The sequence below is a fragment of the Seriola aureovittata genome, chromosome 11, assembly GCF_021018895.1.
Source record: "Seriola aureovittata isolate HTS-2021-v1 ecotype China chromosome 11, ASM2101889v1, whole genome shotgun sequence".
Taxonomy (NCBI): domain Eukaryota; kingdom Metazoa; phylum Chordata; class Actinopteri; order Carangiformes; family Carangidae; genus Seriola; species Seriola aureovittata.
In genome coordinates, this window is record NC_079374.1 from 1,362,331 (window position 1) to 1,388,045 (window position 25,715).

General features: G+C 44.4%; 2 protein-coding genes across 10 annotated transcripts in view; one reads left to right on the top strand and one right to left on the bottom strand.

Moving 5' to 3' along the window:
* Window positions 1-9,143, bottom strand: part of dgkh (diacylglycerol kinase, eta) — a 59,827-nt gene extending 50,684 nt beyond the window's left edge. For 4 of the 8 annotated variants that reach the window (XM_056389246.1, XM_056389239.1, XM_056389242.1 and 1 more), the window contains exons 1-2: window positions 8,936-9,142; window positions 7,599-7,763 (exon numbers count right to left, since the gene is read on the bottom strand). In XM_056389246.1, coding sequence (XP_056245221.1) covers window positions 7,599-7,763; window positions 8,936-8,983 — 213 coding nt within the window. In that variant the 5' untranslated portion in view covers window positions 8,984-9,142. Of the gene's footprint in view, window positions 1-7,598; window positions 8,294-8,935 lie in introns of those variants that run through there. The other 4 variants (XM_056389240.1, XM_056389237.1, XM_056389238.1 and 1 more) reach the window with 3 other exon arrangements.
* A 1,143-nt stretch (window positions 9,144-10,286) lies between these two features.
* The window catches only part of vwa8 (von Willebrand factor A domain containing 8), a 64,674-nt gene continuing 49,245 nt past the window's right edge, over window positions 10,287-25,715 (top strand). For both annotated transcript variants that reach the window (XM_056389318.1, XM_056389319.1), the window contains exons 1-13: window positions 10,287-10,567; window positions 11,667-11,744; window positions 11,826-11,956; window positions 12,520-12,630; window positions 17,062-17,229; window positions 17,841-18,005; window positions 18,656-18,705; window positions 19,453-19,561; window positions 19,670-19,774; window positions 19,870-19,998; window positions 20,668-20,802; window positions 20,889-20,966; window positions 25,515-25,675. In XM_056389318.1, the coding sequence (XP_056245293.1) occupies window positions 10,429-10,567; window positions 11,667-11,744; window positions 11,826-11,956; window positions 12,520-12,630; window positions 17,062-17,229; window positions 17,841-18,005; window positions 18,656-18,705; window positions 19,453-19,561; window positions 19,670-19,774; window positions 19,870-19,998; window positions 20,668-20,802; window positions 20,889-20,966; window positions 25,515-25,675 (1,559 nt within the window). In that variant the 5' untranslated portion in view covers window positions 10,287-10,428. The remainder of the gene's footprint in view (window positions 10,568-11,666; window positions 11,745-11,825; window positions 11,957-12,519; window positions 12,631-17,061; window positions 17,230-17,840; window positions 18,006-18,655; window positions 18,706-19,452; window positions 19,562-19,669; window positions 19,775-19,869; window positions 19,999-20,667; window positions 20,803-20,888; window positions 20,967-25,514; window positions 25,676-25,715) is intronic.

Genomic DNA, 25,715 nt, shown 5'->3' on the forward strand with positions numbered 1-25,715 from the left:
TTATGTGCTGTTGTATTACCTGAATTACTGTACATTTAAAAAAAAAAAAAACAATCCCCAAGCCCCGCCCACCTGGACCCACCATCCAAACCTGCTCCATCTGCTATATCTTTATTGGATCACTCAGAAAATAAAACCACACTGACATGATTTTAGTTCTTAAAGCCACAAATATATCTTCTTATGGATCAACACTCAAATAAAACAGAAGAAGAAGAAAATATGGAGCTTTAACTTCACATCAAGCATCAGAACGAGGGAAAATGTGACTCTGAGCGTGACGTGGTCGCTGCCGTCAGACGCTGGTCTCAGTGTTTCTGCAAATTTCCACTCACATCAGTCTCTCGGGTTTTTACTCAGAATGGAGCAACAACAAAAAGCATCCAGTGAGCAACAGCTCTGTGTTGATGAGAGAGGTCAGAGGTCAGAGGCCACTCTGTACACCTGTGATGGGCAGAGTCCGACCTACAGACAGGTTCCACTTCCTGAGACCCAACAGGAGAAATGATGCATCATGTCGACACGGAGCAGAGTCTCAGAGGAACGTTTCAACATCTGGATCCAGTGTCAGGGAGGAGTTCCCAACAATGTTTTACAGATGAAACGATTAATCGATTAATGAAGAAAACAACCTGCAGATTAATCAATCCCAGCACTGATGAGAGCTGCTGCACCTTGAGGTGGAGAAACATTCATTACCCAGAGTTTTTGTCTGAAGACAAACTTTCAGACTCTCAACAAAAGTGGAACTTTAGTTTGTCTTTTTCTGACCAGCCAGAAGAGCAGAAGTGACTTTGCTCTAGTTGGATGTTCTATTTTCTATTTTGTCCCTCCTTGGCCTCCATAGTTCCTTTCCTTGTCTTCATCTCCTTCCTGTTGCCAAGTAGGCCAGAAGTGATCTATAAATAGTCGCTGTGCTTCGCCTCTGTGCTTCGCTGCTGCTCCTCTCTTCTGCTAAACTGTGAGACACAGAGCGAGTCCTGTGCCAGAGTAGGAATGAGTAACCTGAGCACCACGTACACCCACACACACACACACACACACACACAGACACACACACACACACACACACACACACACACACACACACACACTCTGCCTGGCCACACACACACACACACACACACACACACACACACACACACACACACACTCTGCCTGACCACACACACACACACACACACACTCTGCCTGGCCACACACACACACACACACACACACACACACACACACTCTGCCTGGCCACACACACACACAGACAGACAGAGACAGACAGACAGACAGACAGACAGACAGACAGACAGACAGACACACACACACACACACACACACACACACACACACACACACTCTGCCTGGTCACTGCCAGGAGAGACACACACACACACACACACACACACACAAACACGGACACACACACACACACACACACACACACGACACACACACACACACACACACACACACACAACACACACACACACACACACAGACACAACACACAGACACACACACACACACACACACACACACACACACACACACACACACACACACAGACACACACACACACACACACACACATACACAGACACACACACACACACAGACACACACACAGACACACACACACACACAGACACACACACACAACACACACACACACACACACACACACACACACACACACACACACACAGACACACACACACACACACACACACACACACACACACACACACAGACACACACACAGACACACACACACACACACAGACACACACACACACACACACACACACACACACACACACAGACACACACACACACACACACACACACACACACACACACACACACACACACACGCTGATACAATGGACAAAGGCACAGGAGATCCAGAATGAGTCCAGCAGCTGTGAGCAGACCTGGGTCCTGTCTTTGACGATACCCAGAGAAACAGTCAGTCAAACAGTCAGTTCAGCCAGAAGCGGAGCGAGTATGAACTGAAGCTGCAGCTAACTGCAGGACTGCAGACTCCTCCACACTAACGGTTCAGCCTCTGTCTCTTACCTGAATCTCTGCAGCGCCTCTCCCAGGTTTCTATCTAATTAATCTGATAAAAATGCTCCACTCTCCACCTCCTGCTCTGGTTAGTTTAATTGTTTTATAACTGTTTTACTGCAAAGAGCAAAGGTTAAAGATTTATTTCAAATAACAGGGCTCCTAACTTTGTCCTAAATATTAGGATTGTGAGTTTTGGACTCCATCACATACATCCAGATTCTTTATCATTTAAATATCAGTGATTTTATATTCCTCATATTAGTAAAACTGTAGTTATAGTATTAACAACCCAAAGATATTCAGACTACAGTGAAAAAAAAGAATCAATTATCAGAAAAGATTCAAATTATTTTTTCTGTGAATCGACTGTGATTAATCAACTAATCGTCACAGCTCATGAATATTATTAGCTCCTAGTTTTATTAGTTTTATTTGAAGTGTTGATCCATCAGAAGATATAAAAACCATCTCAGTGTAGTTTTACATCTCCTCTCTCAGGCTTCTCTCTGCAGCTCTAGTAACAACAGGTCGGTGAGCCAATCAGAAGAGAGGAGGCTCTGAGCCTCTCTTCTGATTGGCTGACTGTTTTCTGACTGATCCAATAAAAATAAAGCAGATTTCAGGTAAAAACACTCAGAGAAACCAAATCCTGCAAGGTTTGGATGGTGGGTCCAGGTGGGCGGGGCTTGGTGACTGCTTTGTTGTGACATCACAAAGTTCCAGAAGTCCTGACGGCTGGTTTTAAGGCTCAGTTTCTGAATACAGGCTGTGTGCATTTCTCTGTGGACTGAGGCTTTGATACTTTCACAGTATTAATATAGAAGCTAGAGCTGATCTATAATCTATAATCACACTACACATGGACACAGACCTTTACACTGGAGGAGCTTTAAAGACACTGACTATAGGAGGACAACCAGCCTGTGGTGGAGGAACCAGACCTCCCTGTTGCCTGTTACCTCCATTATTGCAACTTCCTCTTCACACATATACACATACACGTCCTTGTACCTGCTGCACATTCAAAGACTTACATACATTTACAGTACAGTAGCTAGCCACGAGAAAAACCCATCCCCCGTCTGACAACTTCACCTCATGAGTGATGAGACAAACTGCTCCATACAGACTGCTTACGTCTGTGTCCACAGTGTTGAGCGGATGCTGAGAGAAGCCCACTGTCTCAGGAATCATTCCACGCAGTTACACCTCCATCAGCAACTCCTTCGTCATTCCTGAGTAAGACTGGAGCGTCTGTGGAGCCAGAACAATCCAGTCCTTTTAGAGACCAGTGCTGAATCTCCACCTCCACCACTCTCCTGCTGGCATATTGTCCTCTCTGTTGGGTGTAATTGTAACTCTGCACCCTTCCTCCTCAGACTCCCACCACATGCTAAAATTTCCCCACGGTGATGGGAAAATTACAATCCAGCAGTTGGGAAGGGGTAATTCCTCTGTCTGTGATCTCCATTGTGCAACCGGACCACATATGGGTAGTTATACATGTGTCAAGTGGGTGCAGGGCCATGTTAAGTGATGTTGTTGAGGCCGGCAATTTACACACAATTACCTCAATTAGCTTCAGCTACAGCTCTGGACAGGCGAGGACTCGACTTTACATTGTTTCTACGCTGCAGCTACGATTCCTGCCAGAGAGAAACCGACCGCTGCGACTTCTACAAGTCGACTTTCTCTTATTCACAGACTCGTGTTCTTTTACAGCCTCTCATCATCACGTCCCCCAACATGAAAAACAACTTTTCAAATGCAAAAAGCAAGTGGCAAATTTCCTGTTTAAGTACAGTCTCAGTTACAATCCTCCAGAGGAGTGTTTGCCCACGCTTTCTCAACAGGAAGTACAAGACATCTGAGTGGGCAAAACCCACAACACTTTGAGGAAGGCTCGTTTCTCCTTCTCTGAGCGTCTCCCATATGGAAATACAATAAAAAGAGAAAGGTAAATTAAATCAGCAAGTGCATAACCACCAAAAAACTCAATCCACACCTGATTCCAAGAGTATTTATCCAGAGGAGTCAGCCTTACTTCCCATAAATGTAAGTCACAGTGCGTCGCCTCTTCGTGGGAGACATGAAGCGAAGATGAGTATTCTCTACAGCGTCTCATCCTCAGCTCTGACTAACTCCACACCTATCTGATCTGGATCGTCCGGTGTCAGACTCGCAGTGCTGTCCCAGTGTCGTCGTCCGTGCAGCAGCAGCAGCAGCAGCAGGATCCAACATGCCATTAGCTCTGCTTTCAATCACACAGCTACAGTATTAGTCACAAGTTTATAAGCTGCAACAGCACACCCTGAAAAGACAACGAGGGGGCTGAGAGTGGAGATAACAGGCGAGAAAAAGACTGTAGCAACATGTTTCCTCGTCCTGATTCTGAGAGATATCTTTGTGCTCTTTGTTATTAGTAGTTTAATGGATGAAATACACATTTTTACTGTAAACTCGAAACATACCACTTCAGCCTGGCTTTTCATTAAATATTTCATACATTTCAATCACTTTATTTTATCTATTCTTTTATTATTGTATCTTATTCTATCATTAATACTTTTATTTTTTAAATCTGTATCTCATCGTCAGCTTTCTGACTTGATTTGTCCTTTTCTTTTTATCTCATCAGTCTGTGAAGCTCTTTGAGCTGCACAAACCTGTATGAAAATGCTGTACTAATGAATTTGATTGATTGATTGATTGCAACAGTACGAGTTGCTGTATTCACCACTTGATGCGCATACTGTATGATGGCGTTTCAGGTTCCCTCCATTACTCTCAGGCTGACAGGAGAGACCTCAGGGTCTCATCTCTGCTTCAGCCGCTCATTCAATAAAAACAACAACTACTCACAGCCGTCAATATGTTGATTTGCCATGATGGGTTTATAATTGGACGTCAACAATAGTGGACGTCAGGCAGACAAAGAGAAAAGTTAGCTGATGTTAGTCGCACTGTCTTCTGTAGCCGTGAGAGGAAGAGTCAGAGCTCCACTTCACTTCTGTCTAAATCTTTCTGTAAATAAGATCGTTAAAGAGTTTTATCAGGTTTTGTTACACAAGCTACAAATTCATAAAACAGCTTGTTTAATTCTGTTTCCCAGTTTCATGATGAGCAACATGTCATCTCTCCTCCTCTGTGATAAATGAGTGGTTCATTCGGACATTTCTGTAAACTCGCTGGCATTTCCTCCTCTCTCCTCGTCTGCTTTGATCCACTGACGTGTTCCTCTAGATTTTCTCCAAGTGGAGACAGAGAGCGCTCGTGTCTGAGAAGTACACAGCCGAGACGAACTGTGTGGCATATGTGCCCCCCTTCAACCGAAGCAGCTGTCTCACACGCAGCATCGCCACGGCCTCGGTCAATAAGGGGCCAAAGATGTGGTTGCCTGTAGCAACCGAAGAACCAGAGAGATAGTGGACGGAGAGGGATGGACATAGACAATGTGATGGGCAAGTATACATACACACACACACACACACACACACACACACACACACACACACACACACAGTCCAGAGCTGAGCAAACAACCCAGTGGAACAACACTCAGTGAGTCAGTGCCTGCATGATCCATTAGTAACTCCCAGCATGCACACACACACACTCGGAGAGAAAAACCCACTGACCCACACAACAACAACCCTGAGACCTTTGTTCGCACAGTGTCAACACGCTAAACACACCGATACAATTACAGTCCGAGTGCTTCATGCCGTGGTGATAGCAGCATGAAGTCGTTTCAGAGCATCGTGCAGAGTTGGACAGAGCAGATTAGATCTCTCTGCCAGCCGACGAAGGCAGCATCCCTTCAGTTTACCTACGTGTCTGCAGTCAGACTGGTCATCGTCATGACTCGCGGCAACCTGACTTTTAAATCTCCCGCTCCGACTCCAGAGGCCACAGGTGAGTCCAGAGTCAGTGTGGAAAAATCAACTTACAATAAAAAAGGTCCTGCAGGAAATTTCAACCAACATCAGCTGCGTCTGTGTTTACACTCATCCTCTTATACGACATCAGCCTTTAACCTGGCTCCACATCATGGAGCTGTAAACCTGGAACTTTCATTATACATCATTTATTATTCATGGAGATGAAGGACCAAACATCTGCTGGTTTCAGCCTCTCACACGTGACGGTTTGCTTGTTTTTCTTCTGATGCACATTTATCATTATTGTTTTTACATTTTTTTACAAAACTATTAATGAATTTATTAAAAACATAAAAAATGAAAATGTATTGTTGCAGCCCTGCAGGGTCTGTCCTCTGGGCAGCACTGCTCTTCACTGGTTGACAGGAATTAGCATCAGAAAGGTACGACCAGCCGCCCCTCTGCCCCCAGTCTTTAAATACCCCCCCCCCCCATGCTGAATAATGCAGGTGGGGTGGAGTGGAGCAGTCAATAATTAAGTGGATCCATTGGTGTGGCAGGATGGCACTCGTTTACCGTGTAAAAGATAAGTGGTCCAAGAGAGCTTAGGTGTCAGAGGGAAGAATTAACGCAGCGTCCTCTTACTTCGCCCCGCACCTCAAACACAGCCCGTCCTTGACCCTCCATTTTTATTTATGTAAAACATGATTTATTATTTATTCAAACTGATTTAAATCTTCCTCACATACACTGTATATACTTTACATCGTGTCATACAGTTGAGTTACATAAAGACTGTGTGTTTTTATTTAAAATCAAAATAGATTTATAGATTTATTGTGATGGAGCGTTAGAATTTAATTTAAAGAAAATATATATATTTGCAATAAATAATGTGTAAATGATGAATTCAAAATCTGTAAAAATAAATAAAATAGATCTAATGAATTTAGAGTAATTCATCATTGGTTAATCTGCAAATTATTCTCTTGATTAATAGATAAATCAGTAATTTAGTTTATAAGTTATAAACAACAGCAATAGTATAAGCTACCATTCACTATAGTTCAGAGCTCAGATGCTTCAATTTGCATGTTTTACAAATAATCTTCACATCATAGACACTGAAGAGTTTCTGCCTGAATAAAAAACTATTAACTGATGATCACAATAACTGCACATTACTTTTCTGTTCATAAACTAAGCGATTAATCGACTAATCATTGCAGCTCTAATTGAGTTGCGATTAGGTTGCACTACTTTGAAGATAAACACTTAAACTTATCAAAGCAACAGGTTTTAGCAAGTTTTCTGTTGCAGAAAATGTCTGTTTCTGAATGCAAATAAAGATGGAGTCAGTGTGTAGGAGTCCTGGGTCTTACTGTGTGAGAGGTGAAGAGGTAAAGACCGTTATCACTGTCACTGGACATCATCAGGATCTATAGGAACCCAGCAGCAGGTAAACACAGCGCTCTGCTGCTGCTACAGTCAATCAGTGCCTTGCTCAGGGACACCCCAGCCTTATGTTCATGTACCTCCACCCCCCCTCTCCTATCAACAAACCACCCAGGCACCAGTGTGAAATCCAAATCCAGACATCCATGTAAGTAAAAGACAGACAAAGAGTCGGGGGGGGGGGGGGTGTCTTACCTTGCTCCTGATCTGCCCGGAGGTGGACACTTTCCGGATCAGTTTCTGGGGGCCTTCCTGCTCTGCCTCGGAGTCGGAGGACTCGTCTGCAGCACCGGAGCCGGCGACAGCGCCCACCACATGGGCATGGATCCCCGCCGCGGACGCCGGCCCTTTCTCCGGCTCCTGTCGAGGGGAAGGATAAAACCAGTCGGGGTTAGCCTTCGCCCGGTCCGCCGCTCCCTTCCTCTCCGGGAGGCGAGAGCTGCCGAGCGGCTGAGACGCGTCTCTCCTCGCCGTCATGTCTCGGTGTCTCCGTGATGAGCGCGGCTGTGTTTGCTGGAGTGTGTGTGGGCTGGTAAACGCATAGGGGATGTAACATGTCGCGGTACAGCGGTATAAACCCACCCCCCACCTCCTCTCCCCGGCCCCTGCTTGGCTGACGGTTATGGCTCCAGCCTACACAGCCAGTCCGGGCTAGAGACCGCCTCATCCACTCCGTCAGCCGGCGGACATGTCCGTGGCATGGCAGACCCTAGCGGCTGCTTCACACCAACACTGCAGCTAATATCACCACAAACTCCTTCATTTCATTTAAATAACCTGCAGTGGTGCTAAAAACTATGGAGCAGGTGGTTAACATTAAAACTAATGTCACAGTGAATCAATAAAATCAGCTCATATTTGGCTAATGATTCTACAACCAACAATAATGTTCATTAATCTCATTATAGTATTCTTTCACTCTGTTAAATAAATATGTGTATAAAGGAATAAACTGTACTGTGTTGGATTTGTTTAAACAAAATATTACAATTACTTTTTTTTTTTTTTTACAAGATCCTAATTAGTTTTAATTAGTAAATCTTAGTCTAGATGTAAATGTGAGACTAGATTTTTTAAATAATTAAAGTAAATTTCCATTCTGCGAGAAGGAAGAAATAGAACCTGGATTTTTTTAAGGAAATTGACAGGAAAGAAAAGAAGAAAAATAAGAAGAAGTCACTCTTTTCATCTGAGAATAAACAGCGTGTTGGTCATTAAATCCGAGGAAATCGCATTTCTTTATGTAACACCGTCAGTATTTGTGTTGTTCTCAGTACAACCAGCTCTTATAAAGACATTAACACGGTATAAAGTGACAATTTAACGGTTTTAGCCCACGATACAAATCACGTCCGAATAAAGGAAATCCCTCCAAACTAACAGAGCTTCAGTTCAAACTCCTCAGACACACGGACACTGTATATTAATAATAAAAGCTCTAAGTGTTTCTGTCTTGGAGCAAACTGAACAGACTCGAAGTGAAATGAGAGGCGGATTAAAAAGAAAGTCTCCCGTGTTGAGCAGTTACTAACCAGTTCCTCCCAGGCAGGGCTGCGGGTGTAGCGGTAGACGTCCTCCATAGTCCCGGACCTGAGTGTGTCCGCTCCGGGGAGAAAAGAACCGAAATGAGGGAGAGGTGGAGGAATTCACGGCCGGCCTCGCTGCCCTCACACCGCGCTGAGAAGACGGGATTTAATTCGCCTCGTCCTCCCTCCACTACTACTACAACCACCACACCTCCTCCGCCACACCGCCCCCCCCCCCGCTCCGTGTCCCTCCGCTCGGCTCCTTCCAGGCCCGAGCCCGTCAGCGCTCCACGTGACAAGTGTCAAACCCGCTCAAACGCGCGCGCGCGCGTGCGAGAGAGAGAGAGAGAGAGAAAGAGAGAGAGAGCGGATCCTCAACGGTTTGTCCCGAGGAGGGAAGCTATATGTGTGCGCGCGTGCACGTGAGTGGGTCTACTGGGAATGCGAGTGGAGTTCAAATGACGTCATCGACTTATCCACTTAATGAGATGATAGAGTTTTTAATGACTTTATTCAGGCACTAAACACTTTCTTTGACCAACACACATTTATTAATTAATTAATTTATTCATTTATTTATTATGATAATTATATCTTTGTTGTTTGTTTTTAGGCTGTTTGACTGCAATTGTGTTCTTTTAAAGCAACATTTATTCTTATTAAATGTGTTCAAGACCAACACTGAAAATAAATTCTATTCTATTCTATTCTATTCTATTCTACCGGAACAGGAAATAATAACAATAATAATAATAATAATAATAATAATAATAATAATAATAATAATAATAATAATAATAATAATAATAATGATGATAATAATAATAATGAAATGTGTGTTTTGGATCAGAGTCATAATTATATTTACAGTATAATGGATGAATTAAGAGAAGGGTGAGGTCCTAAGGAGACGATAATAAAACAGAACCATTGAATTCATACAAAATATAAACATGAATCATAATATAGACATCTACTCTGGTGCATGATATAACCTACGAGTTTGTTAGGTTGATTTTATTCTAACTCAAACATACACTTGCATGTTATGTAACATTTTTAAGTGTTACATAAAAATGATGTCCTTTACCTAAATAGTGTCTCAATATTATTTCTAAACTGACTGAGTCTTGAAGCCACTTACACAGAAAGGTTACAGCTTAAAATTCAAACATATAAAAAATCAAATATCATTCAAAACCTTTATTTTACTATTTTATTCACTTTAGCAAAGCAACGCTTTATATTTACAGTCACAAAACGATGTTATTAATGTAAAAACTAAGTCGGAACCAAAGGGACGTTTATATACAAACCACTACGGAAGACTTTAGTTCCGGACCAGAGTGTTGTCCCTCTTTTATTATCTTCCCTCTCCGACAGCATGAGCTGACAGTTGTTATGAAATGGGAGTGAGGCCGGGCAGGACATAGATGTGTAAGAAGCTCCTGGACTTTATATAATATTATGTTTTAGAATAATAGAATAATTTAAATAAAATGCACAGTCAGGTTTTATGTCGCGGCACCGCGGCGGGAGTCGCTGCGAGGAGGATGCGGAACATCTTGGGCTGTGTCCTGGGGAGAGACGGCTGGATGTGGAGAACCCGTGAGGTCAAACTTCTCAACACGGCCTCAGGTAACCCACCTGTTACAGTCGGTTCAATCCAGCTATAACAGAGAAAGAGAGCGAAGTTTAAAGCTAATTTTCAACCGGAAACAGAACTTTTCTGCTTGTGGTAACACAGCTAGCTTGATAAATAGTTAGCTCTCATTTGTGGACAGCAGTGAAACTGGTTGAAAGGTGATTAAATGATGATTTCTAGCTGAACACAATGAGGTGACACGTGTGTGATTTAACATGTGACGTCACTTTGGACTGAGAATGTGAACAGCACGTTTTTTAGCTAATGGGTGAAAGGTTAAAACCAGTCATTCAACCATGTCAAGCCACTTTACTGCCACTAAAGACTTAATGTACAGGTAGCTACCTTTGATTCAAACAACATATAGTTTGTCTGTGCTATTTTCTGATAAGGTTAATAAATCATAAAGCAATCAGGCTGTTTGACCACTGCTCTTATGGGAAATGTTATAAACTCATCATTAATATTTACAACTGTAAATGAAAGAAAGAAGGAATAAACTTTGTAGGTTGTTTTTTATCAACACTTCCTGTTGATTTGAAGACGTTTTCACTTTGTTAAAAGATCATTTTCTCAGTGTAGAACTGAAAGTATACAAAGTTTATTCATACAACTTAATATTATTACATATTGTTATATACAACTACAATGATTGTAAATTGTGTTGTACAAAAAGAGCAAGTATATGTTTGGCTGCCATGTTTGTTGGGTTAAGAAACTGTTGCATCTTAGTAAACAAAGGTTGTTGGCCTTTCTAACAGCAACATTTTGACTCATCACACTAGGAAAAGCAAAGTTTAAACTAATAAAACTAGTGATGGTGAGACGGCGAGTCAGCGTGTTTATTACCAGGACCCTGAAACTGAAGCAGCTAAGTACAATAGAGGGATTCAGAAGCTTCTTCAGAACAGCAGTTAAAGCTAAATCTAAAGATGATTGTCACATGAGAGGCACAAACCAGAGCTATTCATCAGCAAGCAGTCAATTAGTCACCTGTGTTAGTTATCAGTAGAATCTGATAATGTACTGTCCTGACTTTGACTGGCACAGTCTGTCAGACCCTCATGTATTTGTTCATCCATCTTTTTGCAGGTGACACAGTGAAGATCGGAGAGATCACCTACAAACTCAAAACACCCCGGAACCCAGAACTCGTTCCTGTCAAACACAGTATGTAGTTTTCTGTCTGAGAGACGTGTGGAATGAGAGGAAGGCGGAGGCAGAAGTTACTACAGCTTTATTTCTTTCTAGTTTCAGACTCGCTGCCGCAGACAGTGGCTCAGCACCTACGGTGGATCATGCAGAAAGACCTTTTGGGCCAGGACGTGTTTCTCATTGGTCCTCCAGGACCCCTGAGACGATCCATAGCAATGCAGTACCTTGTGAGTACACACACACACACACACACACACACACACACACACACACACACACACACACACACACACACACACACACACACACACACACACACACACACACACACACGGCAGAACTGTGAAGTATTTGGAAAACTATATTAAAACTATTACAGACCCCGCCTTGAATATGATTTCAATAGTTTATCTGGATGGATGTTTCCTCTAGATGTGTAGAACATGTACAGACTCTTCTAGTTTTACCATGTGTTAATATTAATTAGACTCATAAAGTTTTTCTGGCAAATGATCTTAATGATCATTTTTCATAAATGTGCATGAGATGAGTGAATGTAACAAAGTTAGCTGAGCAGCTACATGATGAAAACTCTGCAGTCAGTGTATGAACATATGAATTAACAGCCCTCACAGCTGGATACCTGAATTACATCATCATCGTTTATTTAGTTCATGTAATGTGATTGTACAATGCTCTGGTTTTATATTGAAACAACGTTGGCCCTTAACTTTTGAGAGCTGGTCCTGAAACGCTGTGTGAAGCCGAGTCTTTCCTTGTCGTTGAGCAGGAGTTGACCAAACGGGAGGTGGAGTACGTGGCTCTGTCCAGAGACACCACAGAGACGGACCTCAAGCAGAGGAGAGAGATCCGCTCAGGGACGGCCTTCTACATAGACCAGGTAAATCCCCCAAGAGCTTATAGTTTTACACAGGGGTGAAGAGGTGGTAGAGGTGGAAGGGGGACTCTGCCCGGCCCATGCTCAAGGAGTGAGGTGAAGAGGCTCGACTGTGGTCTGCTGGTCAGACGGTCCAGGCTCCAGTTTCTCTGACTGGGACCGGAGCTTCACTGACGGCTCCGATGAGGTGATTGTGTTGAAGGCAGAGCTGTAATAGTGATAGTGCAGAGTGGATATCACGTCCTCCGTTGATCTATTATATTATTATTATAATTCCAACCAAATGAACTTCATGTATCCGTTAACTGAGCTGGAAACGCCTTTAAACTCCTGATATATAGGAATGGTACGGCCCCGTTTCAAGTGATTCTCCTCCACCTTATCAAACAGCCACAGAGACGACGCTGGTGCAGAGCCTCTGTCCTAACATGAGGACGGTCTGGACCCAGTCAGCAGGACCTGGATTCAGGTCACCCAGAATAAACAGAGTGGGGGAGAAGGGGATATGTAGGCTGCTCATTTTTATTCCTCACGCCGGCGTCAGAGCTGCAGAAATACTGTTTTCTAGTTGTACGTCCTGAAATCTGAGTAACACTTTGAAGGAACTTCTTCAGATGTTTCATTTCAAAAGTTCAGCTGGACTCAGGGACAAATTGATTAGATTTTGTTGGTCACAGCAATTTATGAGAAAATTTCACACAAAAGTTTAATATTTTCTCTGACTATGGTTAGACCTGGAACTAGTCTGAGTGGAGGAGGGATACGCCCACGAGGAGGTGATTCTAGTTTCTATGATGATGTGTATGGCGGACCAGAGCATGTGTACTAGAGTACCATCTTCATCATGACACCTCCAGCACTCCTGGAGAGTAGACTCTATTTATTTCTTCTATTTTAAATTAAATACCATTAACCCCCCCCCCCCCCTTCACTCTGTTCCCTCCCATGCCACTTTCTGATCGATCAAGCTTTAGGCAAACGTACACCCCCACACTCTGCTGACTTTGTATGTCAGGTAACCATGGAGACCAGCAGTTCGTCATTATCAAGGCTGGTTTCTCTGAGGAGAACTTTCTGTCTCATGGGTGCAGAAAAACAATTATATGTATATGTTGAAAAAACTAAAAACAAAATCCTCATAAGACCATTAAACCCTGTCACTGGGCTTCCAGGAGCCAGCAGTGACAAATGAGGATAAGCTGTGATAATTAACATTTACTCAGTCATGTCATTATCCACGGCTAATTAGCACACGGCTTCATCTGTGTTAAAAAATAAATCGGTTGCATAACAGTTCAAACATCAACTCCATGGAAACAGGGAGAAGTTTTTCCTGTTTTATTCTCAGCACATTTATCCCGCGGACTTCACTCATAAAGCTGGTCTTCTGGAACAGAGAAAAAAACTCACGCCTAATTAGTTTGAGCTTCTTATAATTAGACTGAAGCTGGAAACTGGGAGTTCAGTTACTGTAGAGCGTCACTCCACTCTCCTCAGTGGGTTAGTGGGAACTGAGGACGGTGGTTTCTATGAATGTGTAAATTTCCTCAGTGGATGAATCAAAAGTGCTGCACACAGTGTGGAAACCTCAGCTTACTGACTGGTTTTATTATTTTATAGGAAGTGAAGTTCCTCTGAGACTCTCTTCTGATTGGCTGACTGTTTTCTGAGTGATCCAATAAAAATAAAGCAGATTTCAGGTAAAAACACTCAGAGAAACCAAATCCTGCAAGGTTTGGATGGTGGGTCCAGGTGGGCGGAGCTTGGTGACTGCTTTGTTGTGACATCACAAAGTTCCAGAAGTCCTGACGGCTGGTTTTAAGGCTCAGTTTCTGAATACAGGCTGTGTGCATTTCTCTGTGGACTGAGGCTTTGATACTTTCACAGTATATGGCGGAGGGATACGACCGTGAGGAGGTGATTCATTTGACCAGCCTGCCTTACTCCAGGGAGCTGATCTATTGATGTGAACTAACTATCGAGGAAACGTGTTCACACTGAAAATAGCTCCTGAACCAGTGAGCAGCGATAACACACACCCATCATCAGCTGATCAATGACACTTGTTGCGAGGACACACGTGGACGGACACAGAAGAAGAAGAACGCTGTAAACAAACAGCCGTGGTCCGAACTCTGACCACACTGTCATGTATCTACCAGCTTACAGCGTCGTCTGTGTCCTGCTACAACCGCCCCACCCCCACCCAGCCCCCGAGGCTCACCCCCCCCACCTCCCCATCAACATGAAAAAACAGGTGTCCATTGTTTCCATGGAAACAGCTCATGAATAGATACAGCAGTAATAGGTGTGAAGAGACTGCTTATTTGTGGTCTTCCTCAAATCTCATGGAATGTGTGCGTGTGTGTGCGTGTGTGTGTGTGTGTGCGTGTGTATGTGTATGTGTGTGTGTGTGTGTGTGTGTGTGTGTGTGTGTGTGTGTGTTTGCCTGTGGGTGTTATTAGTACATTACAGTATCCAACACTTATTTCATGTGAGGGACTGAAGACGTGGGGGGTTCATGTAAAAGAGCTTTTTACACTTGGAGAGTATTTTGGTATTGTGGGAGGTGTGTGTGTGTGTGTGTGTGTGTGTGTGTGTGTGTGTGTGTGTGTGTGTGTGTGTGTGTGTGTGTGTGTGTGTGTGTGTGTGTGCATGTGTTAACTAGAACGTCCAAGTACTCCTCAGGGCCCTGTGCTGATTCGGAGCCCTATATTCAGACTTAACGTGTCGGTCACTGTGCTCCCTCTCTTCCCCCTCCCCTCCCTCCATCAGTCACTCCTTCTTCTCTCCTCCTTCAGTCCAGACATCACCCCCCTCCTCTCCCTCTTTCAAGTTTGTATGAAGGGTGCAGTCACATGGATGTAATTGCCTGCATGTTGTATTTCTGACATCTCCAGTAGTCACCTCTCTCCAATTAGCAGGCTCTTATGTAAGGCAGCTTACCTCAAACCCACGCTGCATATAAGTCTCTTTTACAGTAATAAAGAGCTCTCCACCTCCACTACAGCTGAGCATGAGCTGATACTTACTCTGCCTTAGACAGGAAACAGAAAACGTATCAATGCATTTACTAACACCAAGACGGTGGAGCACATCACAGCAGTCCTTAAATCCCTGCTCTGGCTTCCTGTGTGTCAAAGGTCGGGTTTTAAAATCCTACTGCTGATCTGTAAATCACTAAGTGGTCTCTGATCTGCTTGTACCACGTGAAGCATCCAGACCCCTCGAGGTTCGTCTGGAACAGGTTTCATTCCAAGAATCAGAACCAAGCGAGGTGAAGCAGCTTTTATTTCCTCCGCTCCTCACCTGTGGAGCAAGCTTCCTGAACACCTGTCGGCTCAGGTAAAAACAGGATAAACAGAGATGTAACCTGAAACTAGTCTGAGTGGCGGAGGGATACGACCACGAGGAGGTGATTCTAGTTGTGTTCCTCAGTTGTGTTTCAAAGAGCTTCCCTCAAAGTGCACAGCTGTAATGATTTGTGTGTATCAGTTTATAAGTGCTGCTCACCATCACTTGCACATCTGGAAGTTTGACAATCAAATATCTCACAGTTTTCACACAAGTTCAGGTCTGTGTGTTTGTGACGGAGGTGAACCGGCTGCAGGAGCATTGTGAGGACATGCAGTGCAGAGGATTATACAGAAAATGACCTTATATATATAAATACACTGTGTTCTGTGCTTGACTCTTCTCAGTATGTGATGTTGTTTCCTCCGCTCCGTCAGTGTCAGTCAGAACACAGAGGCCGTCTGTGCTTCCCCGTCTCCCTCGCCGTCCTGCGTCACTCGCATTTCTAACAATTATCTGATTACAGCGTTTGTGCCGAAAATGGATCAGGAGTTAAATATAGAGCATCTGGTCCTCGCTATAGTTTTATGGCTCTGCTTCCCACACAACCTGCCACGTATTTACATGTTAACCTAATTACATGGCCACTCGCTCTGCGGTCCACCCAGACAGCTAAAGTTTCCTGCCTCTTGACGTCAGATGTGCTTTTTGATTTCTGCAGAAATGTGTGTCCACACACACACACACACACACACACACACACACACACACACACACACTGTACGAACTAAACCAAGTTTGGTCCCACATTCAGTGGTAGAAAATAGGCCTTCCTAAAACAGCTGAGACTGTTTTGAAGCCGGAGTAGATGGAGGACATTCTGAGCACAATAAGCTGAGGACATCCTCAGGAAAGACTTTATGGCAAGCTCATATAGTCATTAGAGAGCGGGCAGCAAGAAGAACTGATGCACAGTCAGATTGCTCTCTGTAGAAATGCTTTTAGCTTTGTTAACATGTACACAGGGTGAGAGGCCGTGCTGCACAATGGAGACGCAGATTTGACCTGAGGTTGAACCGATTGCGGCTTCAGCCTTAAAAATGAGACCTTTCCTGATGCCAGCGTCTTTGTTCCCCGCAGTGTGCCGTGAGGGCGGCCACACAAGGTCGAGTCCTGGTCCTGGAGGGGCTGGAGAAGGCGGAGAGAAACGTCCTGCCCGTCCTCAACAACCTGCTGGAGAACAGGGAGATGCAGCTGGAGGACGGACGCTTCCTCATGTCGGCCGAGCGTTACGACAAGCTGCTGCAGGTCAGTGCGGCACGCACCGGTCAAACACGCTCGTCCTCCTGACACATGAAGAAGAGGACGGCAGCTGAGGGTGACAGACTTCCCTCCTCTGTATCTCTTATCTAACGTATCACGGTTTACAGTGAAGAAAGTCAGTCTTTAGCTCGGTTTAAGGAGCCGTGTCTGTCTGAATCTTCACACCTCAGCACTGATTCACACTCCTACTGAGCTGCTCCTGTGTTTAGATGAGGAAAACGCTCCTGCCATAAATACTGTGTGACATTCAGAGTCTGCACTTGTTACATGCAGCTACCTCCCTATAATAAGTTCATATAAACGTTATGTAAGGCCTGTAAAATGAAGGGAGTCAGCTTCGTCATAGACAGTTGTAATGGTGATTTTTAAACCTTTATGTACGGGAGGAGAAAAGCAACTCCCCACTTCCAAACGCTTTCCAGACTAAAGACAAAAAAATAAAAGAAAGATAAAAGAAAAGAAATAGAAATAATAGTAATAAGCAGGTAATTAATGACAAATAAATAAAAATGAGTGAGTAGCTAACAGTCGGTGAAACGTTAAACAGATCAGTATACTTCAGAAAGGAGTGTTTTTTTTCCCTTGATGCATTGCAGGAGCACACCAAAGAGGAGCTGGACAGCTGGAAGATTGTGCGGGTAAGTGAGGACTTCCGGGTCATCGCTCTCGGCCTTCCTGTTCCCAAGTACAAGGGCAACCCGCTGGACCCTCCGCTCCGCTCGCGCTTCCAGGCCAGAGACGTCTACTACCTGCCGTTCAAGGTCAGCAGCTCACAGATCATCTAACGCCAACCGCTCCCCGCCAACGCCAGCGTGATTTAATAATGAGAGAAAGGCTTGGCAAGAGAGAGGCAGAGGCAGTGTAACAGTCTGACTTCATCACCCTGAATAACCCACATGACACACACTGAGCAAACTTCACTGGAACTACTTTCTTTATTTAGTGGATAACTGACAGTTACAGAGAGAAACATCACAGTTAGAAAGAAGCCTTTTTCTTTTCATCCCTTTTCATTTGACACAAAGCGACGCTGACGCTGCGATGTGCGGCACTAAGAACAAGGTGGAAACACCAGCAACATGCTGAAACATGTGGACGCAGCACGCCGTTAAATATGTGTTTGACGCTCTACGCCGCCGGTCAGCGAGTTCCCCAGCGTCAGCAGAGCAGTGAAGGGACGTTTTAGTTGGGGATTGAACACTACAGAGCAGTTATCTAACTCGTTCAGAGTTCAGTCGTGATGCTGACACTGGAAACCTGGACAGGCCTCCTTCTTTCCAAACACAAAATCCATAGGAAACGATAAAGAATCAAATCAATAAGCAGAATCCATAAAACATTGGTATCAATAAGATCTTATCAAGTCGCCTCCCCTGCAGCTCTTCTCATCTGCATGTGGTTTTCCTTTCAGGACCAGTTGGAGCTGTTGTACACAGCAGGACCAAACATTGCTGCAGAAAGGTAAATTCAACCTTTCTGTAAAAGGCTCGTTTCACTAATGAGTCTTCTCTCTGTTCAGGACCAACTGATTCCCTTTTTAAACATACGTTAGATATGAACGTCTGAATGTCACTGAAGTTTTTACAGCTCAACCGGGACAAATCTGGAATTGTAATCACTGGTTCTGAAGCTCTTGGACTGACCTCAAGCCAGCAAGACTTTGATTCAGAGTCAGCTGATTCAGGACCTGAGAGCAGCAGGAAGTGCTGAAATTTTCAAACGGAAACTCAAAACGTTACGTTTCATTCTTGTAATTGAATATAGTTTTTAGTCATTAGTCACTTTATTTTATTGGGATTATGTTGTAAATTGTATTTTCTGCCCTTGTGTCCGGAGGCGTCTTGTTTTCTGGTTGTAGGTTCGTCTGTCCCGTTCTGGTGGACTCAATACCTCAGTCTTCAAAAAACATCCACTAGGACTCAAGAACAACATGTTAGATTCTGGTGGTCAAAGGTCAAATGGTTCATATTTGATATGACTGTATAAACAGGGATGTGACATGTTGAGGTGGTTCTAGTTCTCTTTAATCTGTTATTTTCTTATTAATATTCTTCTTCTTTGCTAATGTTATTACAGCTTTTTAAATCTGTTTTAGTCTCAGCTTTCTGACTTGATTTGTCCTTTTTCTTTTGAGCTGCACTAACCTGCATGAAAAGACTGAAGATGACTGAAGTGTGATGCGCAGTGTTGTGCTGTGTCCTGTGTCAGGGTGTCCCAGCTGCTGTCTCTGGCCACCACGCTGTGCTCCCAGGAATCCTCCAACCTGGGCCTCCCCGACTTCCCTGTGGACAACCTGCTCCCCGCCCTCCACGTGCTGGTGAGAGTCCCGACACCGTAAAGCCTCTTCACGGTCCCTCTCTGAGGAACAGGAAGGAGGAGAGGGATCTGTTGGGCCTTGGATCTGATCTCTTGTGTGTTTCTGCAGAACTCCTTCCCCATGCTGTCCTCCCAGCAGCTCGTCCAGAGACTCTACCCCTACAACAGTCTCCTGGGGAAGGACGGGCGCAGCGCTGTGGAGGGTGTTCTCAGTGTAAGTCCACCAGTCTGCGTGTGGAGTCATGTTATCTGCATGTTTGTTGTTACAGTCTGAGCCTCAGATTAAATACCTTCTTCTCTGTTTCATAGAGATTTGAGCTTCTGGACGGTCGTCGCCAGACGGCACCCGCCACCATCACGAGCGTGACCGTGACGAGGGATCTGGAGGGCCGCGCTGATGTCACGCTACGTGTCGCGGACAAGGACGTCACCTTTCAGGTACAGTACATGTACACAGTATAAAACTGTGTGTGCAGACCATGTGGACTGAAGCCTGTGAGGTGATGGGAAAATACATGTAAAATCATGTGAAATAGAACATGACACAAATCACTGTCAATGATTGAAGACTCTCCCACGAGAGACTCAGCTGGACACACAAGATGGGCGGAGCATTAACTATTTAAGATCATGGTCGTTGATCTTCACCAGTTTGACAAGACGTGACAAAAACACAACACAGCCTTAGTGTTGAGCTCTCTGGGCCACCGTACTCATCCAATCATCAACTGAAAACCAGTGACTCACACATTTCACATGGATGTGTGTTGTCCCATGACCATGCACACACACACACACACACACACACACACACACACACACACACACACACACACACACACACACACACACACACACACACACACACACAGACAGACAGACTGGCAGACACTGTATCAGGAGCTTGTCTCATGGATTGTTTGATAACACTGTTGTTGGAACATACAGTTCCCAGAACAAAGCTGATGATTCTGAATCACGGTTTATTAAAGGAAATGTTTTTCCACAGCTCTTAAATGAAGATGAAGCCAGCGCCTGATTGTGTCTGCATCTTCTTCTTCTTCTTCTTCTTCTTCTTCTTCTTCTTCTTCTCTCATCAAACTGCAGGTCCCGGCGGGAACCAAGGAACCTCGTCCGCCCAGCAGCAGCCCCAACTTCATCAGCACGCCGAGCCACTCCCAGCTGATGTCTGAGATGATGCAGTCACACATGGTTAAGGACATATGTCTGATAGGAGCCAAGGTAGCACACAACACATGTACGGTACAGTGCGCATGTACACAGAGTGTGATCTCTGGGTTCAATCATAATCATTCTGTATTATCTAGGGCTGTGGAAAGTCCGTTCTTGCCAGAGAGTTTGCCGAGACGCTGGGTTACAGCATCGAGCCCGTCATGCTCTACCAGGTAATAAAAACCGCTTCAAAGACTCTAATTGTTTAGAGAAATCTGCCTTAATTAATTATGTAAAACACCAGCATGTGATGCAGAAGTGTGTAAATAGACAGAGAGTTCCTTTTTATGTTGAAGCTGCCAATTAATTAATGACACACTCATGTCTTTGAGCATCTGTCCATCTGATGACCGGAGTTATGAAATAATAAACTGTAATATGTGACGGTCTAGGTAGTGTTTGGACCCAGACTCAGCTGGATAGCTGGTATTTATTAGGAGAATAGCTGAAAGGTGGTGAAGGGCAAGGATGGAGGCCGGCTGGCTGTTTGGGGAGGAGGTGAATTGAGATGGCGTCGGGCTTCAGGGATCAATGAGGTCACAGGAGAAAACCAGGGCCAGATGCACAAAACTCTGGAGATTCACGACTAAAACTATGTGAACGCACAGAACCAGAAGTATGTGTACGCATTCTTTCCTTCAGAATTATAAAGCTGTGCGTTCACTCGCTTCTGCTTTGTAAATCTCACTCAGAGAAATTTGGTGCACGTGCACGAGCCTCGTTCCCACTCCCACATTTATCTATATCTGGATGAAGACTCTCCCTTAATCAATCAGTTTGTATAAAAACACTGTCTCCACCACAAGTTATCAGACACAGAGAAGAAACACGAGGAAGAAGAAGAATTTCACCAAAGAGGTAAAAACATCATCAGTTCACTTTAGTTCAGTCACTGTTTCACTCCGAGCTTCATTTACTGGGACGAGTCTTAACGAGGCTCCAGAGGTTGCGACACTGAGATTACTCAGAATTAAAACAGTATGAAACAGTTGCACAATGACTCACAATAAATAATAAGGATATTATTGTTTCTTTTGAATTGAATTGTAAAATAGTTTTTGCTGCGTAAACAGCAGAACTGATAATAAGACTATAATAGACTGCGAGCTCCGTGAAGTTCGTTTTATTTTATCTTAAATTACGTGGATTATTTTCTATTTTCACTTCACTGCAACTTTGAAAAACGGCGTGTTCACATGGTCAAAGGAATGTGTGACACAGTGTGTGTTTATAAAGACCAGATTATGTGCGGGAAACGTCGTACACGTGTGTGTGTACGCATCATATATTCAGCCAGGAGCACGAGAGAGAAACCAGGAGGCCTGAGAGTAGCTGCCACTGAAGCAGGCTGAGCAATCTGACGAGGAGTGAAGGGCGAGCCGGAGCGCTTGAACAGTAGGAGGTGAGCAGGTTGTCATCAGGTGTGTAGGACAGCCAGGAGAGGTAGCCACGCCCACTGCAGGTGAGGAAGAGACTGACCGACAGAGCCGTGACATATTTCTTTTTTCACTTCCTTTAGCTTCACTTGCAGTTCATCCTTTCACACTGGCCCTCATTTATCAATCTTGCGTGAAAACAGACGCAGATCTGAGCGCAGAATTGTTCGTACGATAGGATCCACGTGTGATTCATGAAACATTCGTATCTGACCAATCCCAGCGTACGAATGATCGGCTCTTGATAAATGCGGCGGCTGAAATCGATCGTCATTAACATGTTACGCCCTTAAATATTCCTGGTTCGGAGGCCCCGCCCACTAAGGTCAAACATGGAGAGAAGAGTTACTGGCAAAAAACCAAACTTTTCAGAGATGGAGATCGACATCCTGACATCCGAGGTGGCGCAAAATAAGGATGTGCTTTTTGTCAGTCTGAAGAGCGGGATCACAGGAGCTCATAAAGCCGCTGTGTGGAAGAGGGTGACGGAGATGAGTTTGGCTCTGCAGCGCCGCCTCCTGCAGCCGCGCGCCAACACAGCTGTTTGAAAAATAAAAGAATCGTGTGTGTGTGTGTGTGTGTGTGTGTGTGTGTGTGTGTGTGTGTGTGTGTGTGTGTGTGTGTGTGTGTGTGTGTGTGTGTGTGTGTGTGTGTGTGTGTGTGTGTGTGTGTGTGTGTGTGTGTGTGTCCCGGTCACCTGCCCACCACGTTTAAAAGTGATAGCTTGGCATCACAAATCACCTGTACATTTATAGAGTGGTAGTTTTTGCGATTGATGAATGCGTAATCATTCATGGATGGTGCCTTCAGACGCACGAGTGAAATCAATTGCTCCAACCAAATTTGGAAACCCAGCAATCTGGAGATCCCTGCGGTCTCTGAAAACGCGCTCACGTCTGACACGCGCGTATTGTTCCTCCAAAACCAGTAAATCTGCCATCGTTATGATTTAATAACTGTCAAAGCATCTGTTTAAATAAGGGAGTGAGTAAACATCTGACCAACCACAGTGCAACAATGATTATCTCACCAGATGTTTAATTGTTGTTCCAGTTGTGTCACACCCATCGGAAAAAAACAAAAAACAATTACACAATTTTGCCATGAGTTAATTTGCAAACACACATTTCTGCTTGTATTTATTATTATTTCAAATTTTAATGTGCAATAATTAGATGTCATGTTAGGCTATTTAGCATCATATTGTTTTATTGTACAAAAAAGTGGTTTATCTTGTTTTATTCGTTTTAAGAATCCGTTTTGATCTGTTCTTAATATGTGACTGTTTATGCTGAGGTTTGTTTAATATTTATTTTCTGCAACGCAAATCCAGACTCAGATTTGCGGACACGAGCTCAGACCTGACGTGAGATCTGATCGTAGCTTCCGCTCACGTCCAAATTGATAAATGCCGAAGCTTGCGTGGAAATGGTCGTACGCACGGTTTTCTGCCGTACGTTCGTTTGATAAATGAGGGCCACTGTGTTAATTAATATTTAATTAATGTAATTAAATGTCGTCGCTTTGTCAAACACCAAACATGTTGGTTCTCAGATGAAAGGATTTGCTGCATTTCTTCATCTTATCAAACAGGCTGTTGAACTGTTTTCACACACTTTTTTTTGACAATTTTCCGGACTAAACAATTAATGGATTAATCAATAATGAAAGTATCTGTCAGTTGCAGCCCTGCATCTCACACATGTAAGGCCAGGGGAGGTACAGTGCAGTCACCTGGACCTCGGGTCAGAGACTGGCACTGACAGAGAAGCCACTACAATATAAATATATCTTTCTATCAATGTAAACATTTGTAAAACCTCCTGTGTGTGTGTGTGTGTGTGTGTGTGTGTGTGTGTGTGTGTGTGTGTGTGTGTGTGTGTGTTTCTGTGGAATGTAGTCAGCCGGGTGATGACCGTGCAGGAAGCGGGTGTGCTGAAGCTTTATGTATTAATGCATCATGCTGAAGCTATTTTTAACGGGCCGAGGTCAGGGGTGACTTGTGCTACGGGAATTGTGGAATCCTTCGCCGGGCAGTTCATCTCATCCGCTCTGAAAATCCCATTTTTGGAAAACAAAGTGGCATGTGAGGCCAGAGAGGGACATAAATATTGACCTATAGTAATCTCTAAAAATCTGCTTTGTTTCAGAGTAGCAGCTTCATTAACTGAACACAGAGTGTGAATCATACACTGACAATCAGGGGAGTCGACTTTTTCTCCAGGGTGAGAGAGAACCAGAGCAGAGCAGGCACATGCTGCAGTGAGGTGATGGACGCACATGTTTTTTAATATTGTTCAATGACCCCACTTAAGGTGCAAGTTAGAAACTAGCTAACATTAGTTAGCTCAACTGTAGCTTAAGGCTAAAGTTAGAAACTAGCTAACATCAGCACGTGTTGCAGTTTTCTTATTTTCCTAGATGTTTTGAGTGTTAGTTTACTCAGGTATCAGGTTAAATGTACATTATGATTGCACTTTTATTTATCTATTTATTATTAGCAGTATTTTTGTTTTGTGCTGTCTCGTTTTTAGCAATGACAAAGATACTTGACTTGACTGGCTGTTCTGTTTAAACAAGAGCCGAGGAGCTGTCGACTGGAAGGCTCTTAAAGTTTGTGTGATGCTTGAGGTATGAGAGCCTCACCTCTGAACCGGGCAGGCTGCCGCCATGTTGGTAGGTTACAGGGAGAGGGAGATTTGTCTCTGTGGGTGAGGAGACGGGACACTCTGTCAGCAGTCGCCCCTTTAATGACGCTTACCAGTTCTGAATGTGAGAGGAGCTCGGACTTATGAGCATCCACTGTTGTTACTAAAGAAAGACGCTGATTTTTCTCTTCACCACCATTCGTACGACGACACCTCCTCTCTCCTCTCTCCACCTCCTCTCCACCTCCTCTCTCCAGGTGTAAAACATGGAGCCCTGTCTTGTTGCTGTGGAGCAGTTAGCAGCTCAGTAATCGCTGCCTGGAACTTGTGCAACTCCGTTTGTCTTCCCTCCTCCACCCTCCGTCTCTGCTGTGACACGGTGGCGTGACGGCGAATATGACAGTGCCCCCCCCCCCAAACAGAAATGTGCCATTAACTGTTATCTGTGGAGACATGGAGTCTAGCAGCAGGGCCGGATCATGTGGAGAAAAACTGGAAGTCTAGTGACTGATGGAGAGCCGGTTTCACCGTGTGACAGTGAACACACCGGCACACTCAGCCTCCCTTAATGCTGTCACTTGACGTCCATTTCTTTCCCTCTCCTGCTTCTCTTTCCTCCTTTCTCTTTGACTTCCAGGACATGACAGCCAGGGACCTTCTCCAGCAGAGGTACACCCTCCCTAACGGAGACACCGCGTGGAGGCCGTCGCCCCTGGTTACTGCTGCCGTGGAGGGAAAGCTGCTGCTCCTGGATGGCATACACAGGGTCAACCTGGGAACCTTGGCAGTGCTGTCCAGGTACTCCAAGTGAAGAAGCTGTAGCTCTCTGTAAACACAC